This window comes from Neopelma chrysocephalum, unplaced genomic scaffold, assembly GCF_003984885.1.
Source record: "Neopelma chrysocephalum unplaced genomic scaffold, ASM398488v2 Primary Assembly neopelma1_147, whole genome shotgun sequence".
NCBI lineage: Eukaryota > Metazoa > Chordata > Aves > Passeriformes > Pipridae > Neopelma > Neopelma chrysocephalum.
This window is the reverse complement of record NW_020897809.1, coordinates 6,553,393-6,567,588: the sequence shown is the minus strand read 5'-3', so window position 1 is coordinate 6,567,588 and position 14,196 is coordinate 6,553,393. Positions and strand designations below refer to the sequence as shown.

At 50.9% G+C, this 14,196-nt stretch overlaps 1 protein-coding gene across 1 annotated transcript in view; it reads left to right on the top strand.

Annotated features, from left to right (window-relative positions):
• The window catches only part of MCM2 (minichromosome maintenance complex component 2), a 12,804-nt gene extending 145 nt beyond the window's left edge, over positions 1-12,659 (top strand). The window contains exons 2-16 of the mRNA XM_027700917.1: positions 500-690; positions 1,284-1,459; positions 2,112-2,375; positions 3,391-3,610; positions 3,877-4,084; positions 4,797-4,931; positions 5,122-5,313; positions 6,387-6,480; positions 7,006-7,256; positions 7,511-7,637; positions 7,857-7,969; positions 8,106-8,348; positions 9,139-9,321; positions 10,557-10,712; positions 11,594-12,659. Coding sequence (XP_027556718.1) covers positions 500-690; positions 1,284-1,459; positions 2,112-2,375; positions 3,391-3,610; positions 3,877-4,084; positions 4,797-4,931; positions 5,122-5,313; positions 6,387-6,480; positions 7,006-7,256; positions 7,511-7,637; positions 7,857-7,969; positions 8,106-8,348; positions 9,139-9,321; positions 10,557-10,712; positions 11,594-11,704 — 2,664 coding nt within the window. The 3' untranslated portion in view covers positions 11,705-12,659. The remainder of the gene's footprint in view (positions 1-499; positions 691-1,283; positions 1,460-2,111; positions 2,376-3,390; positions 3,611-3,876; positions 4,085-4,796; positions 4,932-5,121; positions 5,314-6,386; positions 6,481-7,005; positions 7,257-7,510; positions 7,638-7,856; positions 7,970-8,105; positions 8,349-9,138; positions 9,322-10,556; positions 10,713-11,593) is intronic.
• The last annotated feature ends 1,537 nt before the right edge of the window (positions 12,660-14,196 follow it).

The following is a 14,196-nucleotide window of genomic DNA, read 5'->3' as shown; positions in this document are numbered from 1 at the left end:
GGGACTGGGACTGGGACTGGGACTGGGACTGGGACTGGGACTGGGACTGGGACTGGGGAGCCGTGAAGCTGGGGTGCGACCCCCTTGGGGTGTGGGCCCCACGTCCTCCCCGGGAGACTTGGCGCTGCAGTCGTGCGGGGTCCAGTGAGGATTTCGGGGGGGGGGGGGTTGTTGGGGGGATAATGGGGGTGCTCTCGGCGGGGGACACCAGAAACGCCGACGGAAGTTTCCCCCGTAGCCTGCACCGGAGAGGAGAGCCAGTCTGGGACAGGATCGGACCCTTCCCCTCCGCTCCGGCTGCACTGGGCTCGGAGGATGGATTTACCCCCGCCCCCCCCAGCCCCGCCATGTGTTTCCATTGTCATTTGCGAGGAGGGTTAATTATTATTATAACTCACCGGTGATCCGTGCCCCCTTTCTGACCGCCCCCCCCCGAAAGCACTGATCCCCCCGCGGCCCCGGGCCCCCCGGCCTCACCCCCTCCCTCCTGCCCTCGCAGGACTCCTCCGAGTCGCAGACGGCGGTGACCAGCCCCGTGCGGAGCTCCCGCCGCGGCGATGCCTTCACGTCCAGCCCCGGCCGGGACCTGCCCCCCTTCGAGGATGAGTCCGAAGGGCTCCTGGGCACCGGGGGGCTCCCCGAAGAGGAGGAGGAAGAAGGGGAAGAGCTCATCGGGGAAGGGATGGAAAGGTAAGGAAAGCGGTTGGAGCCAGCTTCTGCCGAGGGTTGTGTCCGTGGATGGGGTGCTGGGCACCATCAGCGCAGCCAGCGACGTGGAGTGGGGCTCTCAGCCGTGGTGGGGTCCCTCTGTGTGCTCGTGGGTGGGGTGAGAGGGCTGAAGAGCTGCTGCACAGCGGGCAGAGGTCGGGGCATGTTGTCGTTTGAGTCCTGGGAGAACTGAGCAAAGCTGGGAGCGAAGTGTCATCATGGTCCGGAGTGGGTAAACCAGGATCTCCCTGGATGCATGACATGCATCCAGCCCAGCTCTCTACTCCTGCAGGCATAAATTTTAATGCTTTTTTTACTGCCAGCCTGTGGGCAAGCTGAGGAACTTTACAAAGGCTTGAATGCTGGCATTCCTAACCATGGTTCTGGAACCTTGTCATTAGTATCAGTGCTGCTGGAGCCCTTTGCTGCAGGGCATTGTCCATTGTGAAGCGCCTTCCTGCTTAACACTTTTGTCTTGCTGCAGAACAACTGTCCAGACACCTGCCCAGCAGGAGCCAGAGAAGGGCTGGAGAAGGGCTTTCCTGGCCTGATTCCATGCTCTATGTGTGTCCTAGGGACTACCGCCCCATCCCCGAGCTGGATGTGTACGAGGCAGAGGGCCTGGCCCTGGATGATGAGGATGTGGAGGAGCTGACTGCCAGCCAGCGGGAAGCTGCAGAGCGAGTGATGAGGCAGCGGGACCGGGAGCTGGAGCAGGGCATGGGCCGCATGAGGAGGGGGCTGCTCTACGGTAGGTGGAACGAGCTGTACCAGGTGGGCTGCTGATCCTCCTGTGGTTGACTGTAACCTGGCCTGAGTGGACTCTTACCCTCAGGTTAGCATGGAGGTCTCTAGAGCTCTGGTGTATTTGGGCCCCTGTAAAATCACTGGCTGTGGGCTTGGCTGGATTCACCAGTGCATGATCCCTTTCATTTGGGCTTCCTAGGAACTCATTTGGTGTGTTCTTCTGTGTTACCACTGAAACAAATTCAGGATCCTGGGCCAGTATCGAAGGGTTGGGATTCTACCAGGTGTATGCTATAGGGTTTGTTGGTGGTGTTGTTCCTGTAGAGACTTTTGTGGGCTGAATGGAGGGGCCTTTGATGCACTTAGAAGCCTGTCTCTTGTGTTTCTGTTTCTGTCCATTCAGTGCAGTAATGGACGTGAATGTTTGCTGTTACATACAGATCTAACTATTCACACCCCTAAAGTCTTTAGCTATGTTGTGGAAGATGTAGGAGCCACAACAGAACTGGATTTAGGCTGGGCCCGGGATGTCTCTTGGTTTGTATCCCAGGCTCTGACCTATTTGCTTCTACAGCCCATGTAATCTGACTGTGACTAATCCAAAGAGTGGGAATGGGAATCCCAGCTCTTCAACAGTTTTTCCTCCCAACCCTTAGACAGTGATGATGAAGATGAAGACCGTCCCTCGCGGAAGAGGCGGCTGGCAGAGCGAGCTGCCGAAGGCATGGAAGAAGAGGATGAGGACATGATTGAGAGCATTGAGAACCTGGAAGACATGAAAGGACATTCAGTGCGGGAGTGGGTTTCCATGGCAGCTCCCCGCCTTGAGATCTACCACCGCTTCAAGAACTTCCTGAAGACTCATGTGGATGACCATGGGCACAATGTCTTCAAGGAGAGGATCAGTGACATGTGCAAAGGTGGGCTGGGTGATTAGAGGCTCTCTGTCTCCTCTTTATGTGGGTCACAGTACTTTGTGGCGATCCGGTCCAGGGGTGGATTTTTTTTTTCTGCCTGCCCTCTTTGTTCCAGACATCGAGTCAGCACTTTAAGAAAGTCTCATGCTGATGGAGATAAATGAATAATGGAAACATGTCTATTTTCTTTGATTCTGGCTGACTAATTAGAAGGCCCCTGGCATCTGCTGCTCATTAATATTCATATTGTAGAAATGCTAGGGAAGGAATATGTGGGGCAGCAGACAGTGGTCTGCAAGTTTGTGGTCTGAAAGAGACAACAATTGCTTGCTGTCTGCGCCACTAACTTTCTCACACTGGAAAGTGGATTATCCAGCAAGGGGACACAAATAGAGCTTGTGACTTTGGAAACCGTGTCAGTGTTGCAGCCTTGTATTCTGACTAGGCACTGCCAGAAGAAGCAGTCATTAAGACTGTCATTGATTAATTTTAAAAGCAGAAATTGTCACATCTAGGAACAGCTCATGTAACTGTACTTGTTGTATTTCTTCTTTATATTGAGCAGAAGCTTGAGCCATGGAACAGGATCAGTTTTATACAGCTAGGAAATAAAAGGCGTTTGTCTCATCCCTTTCTATGAACATAAGACACAGGAGGTTTTTTGTCAGCCATTCAGCACACATAATGTCCCTCCTATTAACTTCAGTTTCCTGGAGGTCTCTGAGAGAGTTGTGTGTCGGGCTGAGGCTTTTGAATCTCAGGAACATTGAGCCTGGGAAGTATCTGTGCAGAACTAGAGAGAAACAATCACAAGCTTGGTACTGATGAAGAATTTTTTAGAGAAATCAGTTTAAAAGAGTTTTCCAACCATTTTCAAATTGTTGACTTTGAAACATTTTTCAGGGAAGGTGCAGACATTGCAGCCTGCAGGATATAGGCTTGTCTGTTCTGGCTGTCCTTTGCAAACTCCTTGAGTGAGCAGGCTGAAATTGTAATTCACCCCATTTTTTTTCTTAAGAGAACAGAGAGAGTCTGGTGGTGAACTATGAGGATCTGGCAGCCCAGGAACATGTCCTTGCCTACTTTCTGCCTGAGGCCCCAGCAGAAATGCTGAAGATCTTTGATGAGGCAGCCAAGGAAGTGGTGTTGGCCATGTACCCCAAATATGATCGTATTGCTCAGGAGATCCATGTCCGCATCTCCCACCTCCCTCTGGTGGAAGAGCTGCGGTCACTCAGGTAAGCAGCAGAATTACCAGCAGTGGCTGTGGGGCCTGCAACAGGCTTTGAGGGGCTTGAGAGTGCTCACCTGTGAGCTAAACCTCTGGGTAAATCTGACAGGATGACTGAAGTTATCACAGGAAAAAAGTCATATTAAGGATGAAATTCCAAGATAAAACACAAACATTGGTAGAAAACTTGTGCTTTTTAGCAAGAGTATTTCTGTAGGGTGTTTTGCCTTCTGTGCCCTGCATCCAGGGCATCAGTGTCCCCTCTTTCCTCAGGCAACTGCACCTGAATCAGTTGATCCGGACCAGCGGAGTGGTGACAAGTTGCACAGGGGTCCTGCCCCAGCTCAGCATGGTCAAATACAACTGCAGCAAGTGCCGCTTCATCCTGGGACCCTTTTTCCAGTCCCAGAACCAGGAGGTGAAACCTGGTTCCTGTCCAGAGTGTCAGTCTCTTGGCCCCTTTGAAATCAACATGGAAGAGGTAAGAGATGATGTGCTTGCCTGGATGGGCCTGGCTGCTCGTCCTGCTTCACTGCCTGTTCCTCCCAGCCCTGCCTTGGTTCCCACCCTTTGAACAGCTTGTTGTAGGGAGAGGGTCTGCTGCTGTATCCAGGGGTCTGTGAAGATAGCTCTTGTCTATTTGAGGTCTTGACCTGAATGTACTCAGTTTAGCAGCCAAAAGTAAATTACTGTCACATTGTGTTTGGATTGAATCTTTTGCCACAGTCATCTCTGTGGTACACAGTGATTTATCCATATTTTAAAAATGCAGACACAGACTGCCCAGCTCTCCTCCTTCCTAAGTTAGGTCAGTGTGTCCTGAACTGTCAGTTTAGGAAACCAGAAGACAATAGCAAAATCATTAATGTAGAGCTTCTGACTTTCATTCTTTGCTTTCACACCTTTATCCTTCACAAGTGAAGCATTCTCTTCCCAGGAACTGGTCCAGTATTTGGTGGACAAACACTGTGGAGGTTGAAACACAGTGGTGAGATGTGGCAAAGTGTTTTCCCATCCCCATTGTTGCCTGTTGTATCCTGGAATTGCTCCTCACAACCCCCATCCTCCCATGCCCTTAGTTTTCTAACCAAAGTATAGTAAGTCTTTGAATGGACGTTCTCTGGTGAGGTGAAAAGCATCAGCTGTGCTGATGGCTGCCAGACCTGCTGGGTAACTTCTGTTCTGTTCTGCAGACAGTCTATCAGAACTATCAGCGCATCAAGATCCAGGAGAGCCCTGGGAAGGTAGCTGCTGGCAGGCTGCCCCGCTCCAAGGATGCCATTCTCCTCGCTGATCTGGTGGACAGTTGCAGGCCAGGGGATGAGATTGTGAGTACATTGTTCAAGTGCGGGGTGAGCGCAGAGCATTTTTAAATTCTGACAGTGACATCACCGGAACATCTGTGGGGATGTGGGGAGGGATTGTCCTTGGATGCATTTGGGCGGCCGCTTATCTTAAAATGGAGAAGCGGCTGCGTTATATTGTGCAAGCACTGACACAGAATTTCCTGCTTCCCAGGAGCTCACAGGGATCTACCACAACAACTATGATGGCTCCTTGAACACTGCTAATGGGTTCCCAGTGTTTGCCACTGTGATCCTGGCCAACCACATTGCCAAGAAGGACAACAAGCTGGCTGTTGGAGAACTGACTGATGAAGACGTGAAAGTGATTGTGGGTCTGTCCAAGGACGAGCAAATTGGGGAGAAGGTGGGTCAGCTTCAGAGATCCCTTCTTTTCCTTTTGACAGCTTGCTGTGTCAGCTGGCCAAACAGTGATTAAAGGAATCTTTAGAAATCCCAGTTCCCTCTGAATGGTCTTCTGTAGCTCTCAGACAGCTGTCGATGAGAGTCAGTTATAGGATGGAACTAAATAAGAAAGTTTCTTTGTACTTTCGGAGGTCAAATTCTGTTTCTCCCCTTCCTTCTCTGAGCCTTCTACATCCCAACAGGACTGGAAGACAGGAGAGAGGCACTCACACTGCTTGTATCTGATCAGTTTTCTCTCCCTGTATCTTGAAAGCAAAGCAGGGGAAGTATTCTGAGAGGCCAATGACTGTGTCTCCAATCCCCTTAAGAGAGTGTTATTACTTACTTTAAGCTCTGGTAGAGATCTTAGCTTTGTTTCCTCTGTATGCTAAGGCCTGAACCCAATACTTGAAAGAACAAAGCTCCTGGATTGGTGCATGTTCAACCTTACTTGGGTCAGGTTTAAGCTCTGTAATGGGAGACTTTGTTCTGTTGCCTTAGATGTGCTGTTCTTATAGTAACAGCTGTTGCAGTGGATGCAGAAGCTTCAGTTGAGCCAGGACTGTTTTGACATGAGTATTCTCCAGCACCTGGTTATTTTCAGAATACTCTTAAAAAAATAAGCCAGTTTTCCTTAATATCTGACCATGATGACAATTCATGTGTGGCGTAGCCCATTCAACTACTATCATGTGGAGTGACTAAGCCTCAGATCAAGGTCTCCAGCTTTACAGCAGCTGATAACAGCCACTGTGATGTGCATTGTGTACAATAGGGTTGTGGAGGCAGTGGCAGCAGCTTCCAGCACCAGACTAAATAATCTGCCATGCCCCAACAGCACCATTTTTGTGAAGCTCCTTTAGGGGACACTGGGTGGGTAGTTACCTTTGAAAAAGCCGCCACACTCTGGATAATAAAATACTCTTTGGAGACAGCAGTACCTTAAGAGTGGCTTTAGATGTGGCACCTTGCTGATTTTCATGCAAAATTCTGCCCAGAATGGGAAATGGGCAACTCATCTGGCTTTCCTTTCAGATTTTTGCCAGCATTGCTCCATCTATTTATGGACATGAAGATATCAAGAGGGGCTTGGCTTTGGCTCTCTTCGGTGGAGAGCCCAAAAATCCAGGTGAGTGTCACCTGTGTCACTTGAGCCTCACTCGGGGAGGGCAGATGGATCTGGGTTTGTCTGTGCTGTTGCAATGAGAGTGATTACAGTTGTCTGAATGGCTTGGTGACAGACAAGGTAACAGACTGAGGGATATCTGCGATTGAAATGGCTGCTTTTATCACACTGAAAACTCTGTTGTGACAGTAGAAATGCTAGGACTGAAAATAGCTCCTGCTGCAAACTTGGGCAAGTTTTTATCCCTCCTCTAGGAGGTCATGTTCGATGCCCCTTCAGAGGTTAGACCTTTTGGCACCCTAATCTGTTATAATCTTCCAAGAAGGATGTATTCAGGGAGCAGGGTTAGAAAGCCTGTTTTACAAACGCAACCACCTCCAAAACTGAGTTTCTTTTTCCCTCAACTTCCCTGTAAACTGGTTGTCCTGCCTGCTGGTTGCCCTCCCTTCAACTTTGTGGTGCTCAGGGCAGGGTTGCTGTCAAGCCATGCACTCAGCTGCCAACGTGGCTTTCCCATGACTTTTGTAGGTGGCAAACACAAGGTCCGTGGTGACATCAATGTGCTGCTGTGTGGAGATCCCGGTACTGCGAAATCCCAGTTTCTTAAATACGTAGAGAAGGCATCGAGCAGAGCAATTTTCACCACTGGCCAGGGTGCTTCTGCTGTGGGCCTCACAGCCTATGTCCAGCGGCACCCGGTCAGCAAGGAGTGGACTTTGGAGGCAGGAGCCCTCGTGCTGGCTGACAGAGGTGTCTGCCTGATCGATGAATTTGACAAGGTGAGCCCAGCTTCCTCTCTCTGGGAGGGATTAGTTGTGAAGGCACCAGATATAACCTCTGCAGTGAGGACACAGCGTAACTCCTGGGAACATCACCCAGCTGACCAAGGTTCCTGCAGTTTGCTCAGGCCCTTGCTGGTCCATATAGCGCAGTTTGCTGCCTTTTCAGAGCATCGAGAGCTGATTCCCCTTGGTGTGTTGGGCAAAGGGGTGTAGACACAGGTTCACTCTGAGTCATTCTTGCTTTCCTGTAGATGAATGATCAGGATAGGACCAGCATCCACGAAGCCATGGAACAGCAAAGCATTTCCATCTCCAAAGCAGGCATTGTCACGTCCTTGCAAGCTCGCTGCACCGTTATTGCTGCTGCCAATCCCATAGGTAAGTGCTGAGAGTCTACAGGACCATCTCAGGCTTCCGGCATCAATCCATGGTCATGAGAACTGTGGCAGAGCTTCATTTCACTCTGTGTGATTCCTTCAGTCTGGAGCAGAGATCAAGTGAGCGGTAGAGTCTTGAGTAAAGTGCTGAAGGTCTGTACTTGCTCCAGAGCTTCAGCCTTGGTGCCCATGTTTGACTTGGGTTGTCTGTGTGCTCCAGGTGGGCGATACGACCCGTCATTAACGTTCTCAGAGAACGTGGACCTGACAGAGCCCATCATCTCTCGATTCGATATCCTGTGCGTGGTGAGAGACACAGTGGACCCTGTGCAGGTACAGGCTGTGCTGTGAATCTGAGCTTGTGCTGGGCTTGCAGAGCTGCTGTTGGGATGCTCAGCTGCAGTTGCCCATTGAGTTTTTGTGTCCAGTGAGTGTGTTCAGTGTCTATTAGTCTACTCCTCTCTTGTAGGATGAAATGCTTGCCCGGTTCGTTGTTGGCAGCCACATCAAGCACCACCCGGGTAGCAAGGAGGCAGTGAATGGGGACGCTGATGAGGTCATTCTTCCCAACACATATGGGGTTGAACCCATTCCTCAAGAGATCCTGAGGAAATACATCATCTATGCCAAAGAGAAAGTCCACCCCAAACTCAACCAGATGGACCAGGACAAGGTGGCCAGGATGTACAGTGACCTCAGGAAGGAGTCCATGGTGAGAATACTCAGGAAAGGGGGGAAGAAACATGTATCTAGTCTGCAAATCAGCCTGAGACTGCTCCAGCATATGTTGACACATTCTTGCCTTTCCCATCACAAAAGTCTGTGCCACTGTTTTGTGAGAGACAGGCAGATCCTGCAGTGTCTGCTGAACAGATGATTCTTCATCTAAATGCAGAGTCTCGCCTGTTGGTGATGTGTGGACTGATGGGCTGGACACATGTATAGTGCCTGCCATGGCAAAGTCCTCTTGTTGTCACCCAGTCTGGCAGGCCCACAGGAGATGTTTGCATTCACTCAAACCCATATGCTACTTTACAGGGAGCCATTATCTGTAGAAATGCCCTTCTCTTTTGTCTGTGGGATCTCTCAGGCTCATTTCATGCTCTCCAAGTGGAAGAGAGAAATTTTTTGAGGTCAGAGGGAGATTTTTGGAGCTTGGGAAAACTATAGCTTTTCTTTTTTAATTGGCTTTTTGTTTCCTTAATTCCTCCAAAAAGTTGCTGGAGGAAACCGGTTTGCTGATTCTGGAAAGGCCCCAAACAGTGGCAAAGAGCGACCCCACAGCACCCCCTCGCACTGTGCTGAATTCAGATGAACAGTCTGTGCCAGGCTGTGTGGCTGTGCCAGCAGGTGGCAGAGCCTCCTTAGCCTGAGTCCCTGTCAGAGGCCCAGAGCAGCTTCCTGCAGTGTGAAGGGAGTGGGATCCTGGGCCAGAAGCCACCTGTCTTGCCCTGTGTCTTGTATCCTTCAGTAAGGTGTTGCCTCCTTCCCTCTGCCCTCAGGCGACCGGCAGCATCCCCATCACGGTGCGGCACATCGAGTCCATGATCCGCATGGCCGAGGCTCACGCCCGCATGCACCTGCGGGACTACGTGGTGGAGGACGATGTCAACATGGCCATCCGGGTGATGCTGGAGAGCTTCATCGACACGCAGAAGTTCAGCGTCATGCGGAGCATGCGCAAGGTGGGCACTGGCTGAGCCGAGTGCTGGAGCTGCACCCCAGACCCCCAGGTGCAACTGCAGCCTCCTTGCACTGCCCTGGCTGTGGGAAGAAGCTCTTCCATGCTCTGCAGGGGTCTGTCCCATAGAGCCAGGTGCTGAGTCCGTGTAAATGGAGTACTGTGGGTCTGAAGTGTTAAGCTCCTTGCCTGACCATCCAGGAGCCACTCTGGCAGCCACACTTGCACCACCTAAGCTGGGACTGAGGCCCCTTTGCAGCTTCACACCCCACACTCACACAGTCACACAAGGTTTCCTTAACAGCTCAACCCCAGGTTTCCCATAGCAGAGTCTCAGATGTCTGGATCCCTAAAATGATTTAATCATGGTGCAATAACAAAATAACAGCTCAAGCTGGGCGCCTCTGAGGGACCCAAACAAGACACTGTTCCATTACTGCTGGTCATTAGTCTCAGGTGGGGCAATGTTTTTGTTGGGCCTGAGAAGGAAGTGTACCCCGAGCCTCTGTATTGAAAGCACTGCCGTATATCTTCTTTTTTTACACCTTCCCTGATATTTTGGCACAGGGCTCCTACTGCTGCTGCCATCAGATGATTGAGCTGAGCAGGCACTTGGTTTCTGCACATTTTAGTAGGGTCCTCAGGGGACATATAACCATGGGGCAGCACTCACTGGTTTAGTGTGCAGTCTGCCCTTTTCTCTGAGTAGCAGAGCCTGGCTCCGAACAGCTCTTGGCTGGCCACAGCCTGGCATTTATCCACTGTTGAGTGTCTGCCCTCTGTCTGGACGACTCGTGGCCTCTCTCTTTGGCCGCAAACAGGCAGCCAAGTGTGAGCGTCTGCTGAGGAGACCCAGGGCAGTCTGGGTTAAGGGAAGCTGCTCTGTGCTTTCCTCAGGACCAGCCCTCCCACGGCTGTGTCCCTGTGGGCAGCACACCTCCACAGCAGTGCACTTCTGGCCCCCAAGAGGCACCAGTGTGCCCCCAGAGATTTCAGATGGAAATAAGAGCAGTCAGCAGAGGAGTGTTGTGGCTGTCAGAGAGCTGCCACTGCATGTGCAGGTGGCAGCTTGTCAAGGCCAAAGTCACTTGAGAAACACTAAGGGCACAGGTGACAGCAGTGTCATTTGGTTCCCCTTGTGCTCTGTGGGAGGAGGGGGTTGGTTGGTGTTGGGCATGGGAGACTGCAGTGCATCACTCCGTTCCTGATCCTCATGGCTCACCTCATCCTTCCTCCCAGACATTCTCCCGCTACCTTTCATTCAAGAGAGACAACAATGAGCTGCTGCTGTTCATCCTGAAGCAGCTGGTTGCAGAGCAAGTGATGTACCAGAGAAACCGCTATGGAGCCCAGCAAGACACCATAGAGGTCCCAGAGAAGGACCTGGTGGACAAGGTACGGGCATATAACAGGCTGCCTCTGGGGTTGGTTCATGCTCTCTCTCTGCAGCCTCAGAACCAGAGGTGCTCTCAGACTTGTAACTTCTTTTCCTGCATTGTGATACCAAAAAAAAGACTGGTGTTAATCAATTTAACCCAGCATCTTCTCTTGTCTGGAAGCACCATATTCTTCCCCTTCTGTTCTCATACACCCTCGTAAAGCTTTGGGGTTGGAGTGGTAAATCCTGCAGTATGGTGCTTTGCGGGTGAATGACGACTCAGGTTCCCTGGCATCTGCATTTGAAGAAGCAAAAAGTAGAAAAATCTCTGTGTATGAATTTTCCAATCCCTCCTGGGGCTCACTCACCTTCTCCTTAATGCATCCTTATCCCAGTCCAAAGACTGCACTCCTGACTCGGCCTTTCTGTGCAAAGTATTGACCTTGCTTGGCACTAAAGCAGTGTTTGACTCCTGGGTTGCTGCTTTTCTGCTCCTTGCATGGAATGTGCAGAGTAACTACTTCCAAAGCCACAACTTGGTGCTGCTGGTGTGACCACCCCCAGTCAGGGGTCTCTTGCAAAACTCTTACACTGGGTGAGGTACTGGGAGCACTTTTGGATAGGACTTACATTCTAGCTATAGTGGGAGTAAAAGGACAAGCTGAGAGCAGGCAAATGCTGAGCCAGCATCTTTTCTTTGCTCAGCTCAGCTCTGCCAATGCTCCTTCCTCCTGACCTGCAGTCTCCCTTGCTACTGCAGTTCTGGTTCCTGCTGAGCAAAGCAGAGATTGCTGACTGTCAAATTTTATGCAGCCTTTGCTATGGAACACCACATGGTTCTTATTTATATTAAATAAACATTTACCTCTCCCCTCCCTCCTTCTCCTCCTCCTCCCAGGCTCGTCAGATCAACATCCACAACCTCTCAGCCTTCTTTGACAGTGAAGTGTTCAAGATGAACAGGTTCAGCCGGGATGTGAAGCGGAAGCTGATTGTCCAGCAGTTTTGAGGCTGGCAGCAGAGTCTGCCACGTGCTTCTGTGAGATGAGACCTCTGTCTTCCAGCCCTCCAGGAATGCTACAGAGATCCTGAGCTGAAGGGACTAGGCTGCACATTCTCTTTGCTTGCTTTGTGCCTTACGGATTAAGGGAGGGCTGAGCTGCTGAAGACCTTGTAAATAGAACAGAATTAAGTAGTTAAATGCCCAGTCAAGTCTGTTTAGCAACTTTGTTCACTATTTTGCCTTGTAGCTAAGCACAGCAGGGAGAGAATTGCTGGCCATATACATAGCATGTTTGCTGTTTGTTTGTCACTAGTTGTTACGGGCTCCTCTGCAGGAGGGACCAAGTGGGAGCATTCGAAAAGCATTATCCACGCCCCTTGGATTACAAGCACCCTCAGGGATTCTCTGTTCCCATCTCTGGCGACTGTACAGCCTGATGGGTGATAATTGAGACTGCTTTCAACTCTCCATGAACCAGCCAGCCTCTCTGCTCCAGGCCCTTGTGCCTGACACTTGACATTTCCCCAGGTGCCCACATGGGCTGACCTTGTGCTTGGTTTCTGCAGAGAAGGAGTGGGGAGACAGAAGAAGATGAGAACTGAAACAAAGCATAACTATTTCTGATATTAATGGTGATCTGTGTGGGCAGTGAAAACTCCTTCTGTACCTGCTGGGGAATGTCCAGAAGCCCCAGCAAAGAGGCTTCCCTTGCCTTACTGGGTGTTATTTCTGTGCAGCTGCCAGCAGATGTCAATTTATGCTGGATCAAAGTGCTACCTTTGGCACCTAAACCACCCCCTCTCACACCCGTTTCTTAAGGGTGAAGAACCCATAGTGCTAGTTTTGGGCATAGCAATGGAAGAGGAGCCCTGAGCTGGATGTTTTCAGGGAGGACAGGATGGGCTCAGTGTTCTTATGCAATTTTCTTGCTGTATGTGTTTTAAATACATTTTTTTCAATACTTCTGTGTTTCCTCCTCTTTTGGGAACTCCTGCAGCCAAGGGGGAAAGCAAGAGCATAAGCAAGCAACTTGGATGCTGGAACAGCTGTTCTGCAGTTTGTAGGATTGGGTTTGGGTACAGACACATCCCATATTTGCGCTTCAAGTTAGTAGGAACTGACAGTGCCCAGGAGACGGTTGCCCACAGGACAGTGTCGTGAACGCTGCCTTTCCTACCAAAGGCCTGCCTACAGCATCTTTTCCTGTCTTGCCTGCTTATGTCTGTATCCCAAGATACAGACTGTCCTATAACAGTATGTATTTCCCACCTCCCTTCTGTATGCACACGTGGGTTAGACAGCCTTGATCTCATGTCTTGGCTGCCACTTGGATTCCAGTCTGGGCAAGGTGCAGCTGAGGTCTGCAGTGAATGTTTTGCCTGGCCAGAGCCGCGGGACCGTAAGGCATCTCCAGCCTCCAGCCTGAGCTCACGGGAATTTCTCAGCTGGCTACTGCAGTTCTGTGCTGGCCAAGCAGACACGTCCCTGGCTGCTGACACCGACACCGTGGGGTTTGTCACAGTGATGTGTGTGTGTGTGTGTGTCCTCTCAGCCTGGTGTTTACTGGGAGCCAGCAGTGCTTGAACCCTGCTGGGGGCTGAGCACATGACTCTCAGCCCGAATCTGGCTCGGCATGTTGCCTTTTCTGTCTGCCAGCTCCCTCCTGTGTACTTGTTTAACTGTTTTGGCTGTTTTCTTCTCTTCCCACTGGGTCTGTGTCTACCAGGGCTTTCCGCAGGCAGCCCATAGAGACACTTGCCTGGCATTCCCTCCCTGCCTGATTGAGCCCTTTGCCCCTGAATGTGTGCCTGGGTCAGGTCTGCACTGGGGATGGCTGAGCTACTGTGTGCCTGAAACTGCCTGGTGAGGTCCAATGTGGTTCCTCAGGGCTGGACACAGAGCTGTTAGCTCCTCACCTCCTAATGCCAGAGGCCATGGGCAGAGACATGGGGAGAGCAGCTGCCAGCACATGCACACTGTGCTCAGATCCGTGGGAACCCACATACCTTACCAGGGAAGGTGCTGGCCCTGAGAGAGCAAAACCAGTGATAATGAGGGATGAAACAATCTTGTCGAGCAAACTGGTGTGTTGTGATGAATGTTGGGTGTGGGAGAAGAAAGAGGCTTTCTGTCACACTGTAGAAATACAAAATGCTTTGTAAACACTTGCAACCTTGTGAAGCCTCTGCTATGCCTGTAGTGACCCACAGAATTAAATATGTGGGCAAATGTCACCACAAACCATGAGAGAATACACAGGAATGGAGCTGGACTCCTGATTTTCCCAGCTCCTTGCCCTGCTGCTGGACAGGGCTGTTGAGAGGCACCGGTCAGGTTTGTCCTACAGCTTTCTCCTGCCTCCTGTGCTCTGGTCCCACCTCACTGGATACACAGGGGGAGCAGTGGCAACAGAGAGATGCCATTGTTGGAGCCACTTGTTTGTCATTGTGCTCACTCTGCCTCCCAAATCCTCACCACAAAGGCAGTTGTGCCCTCCC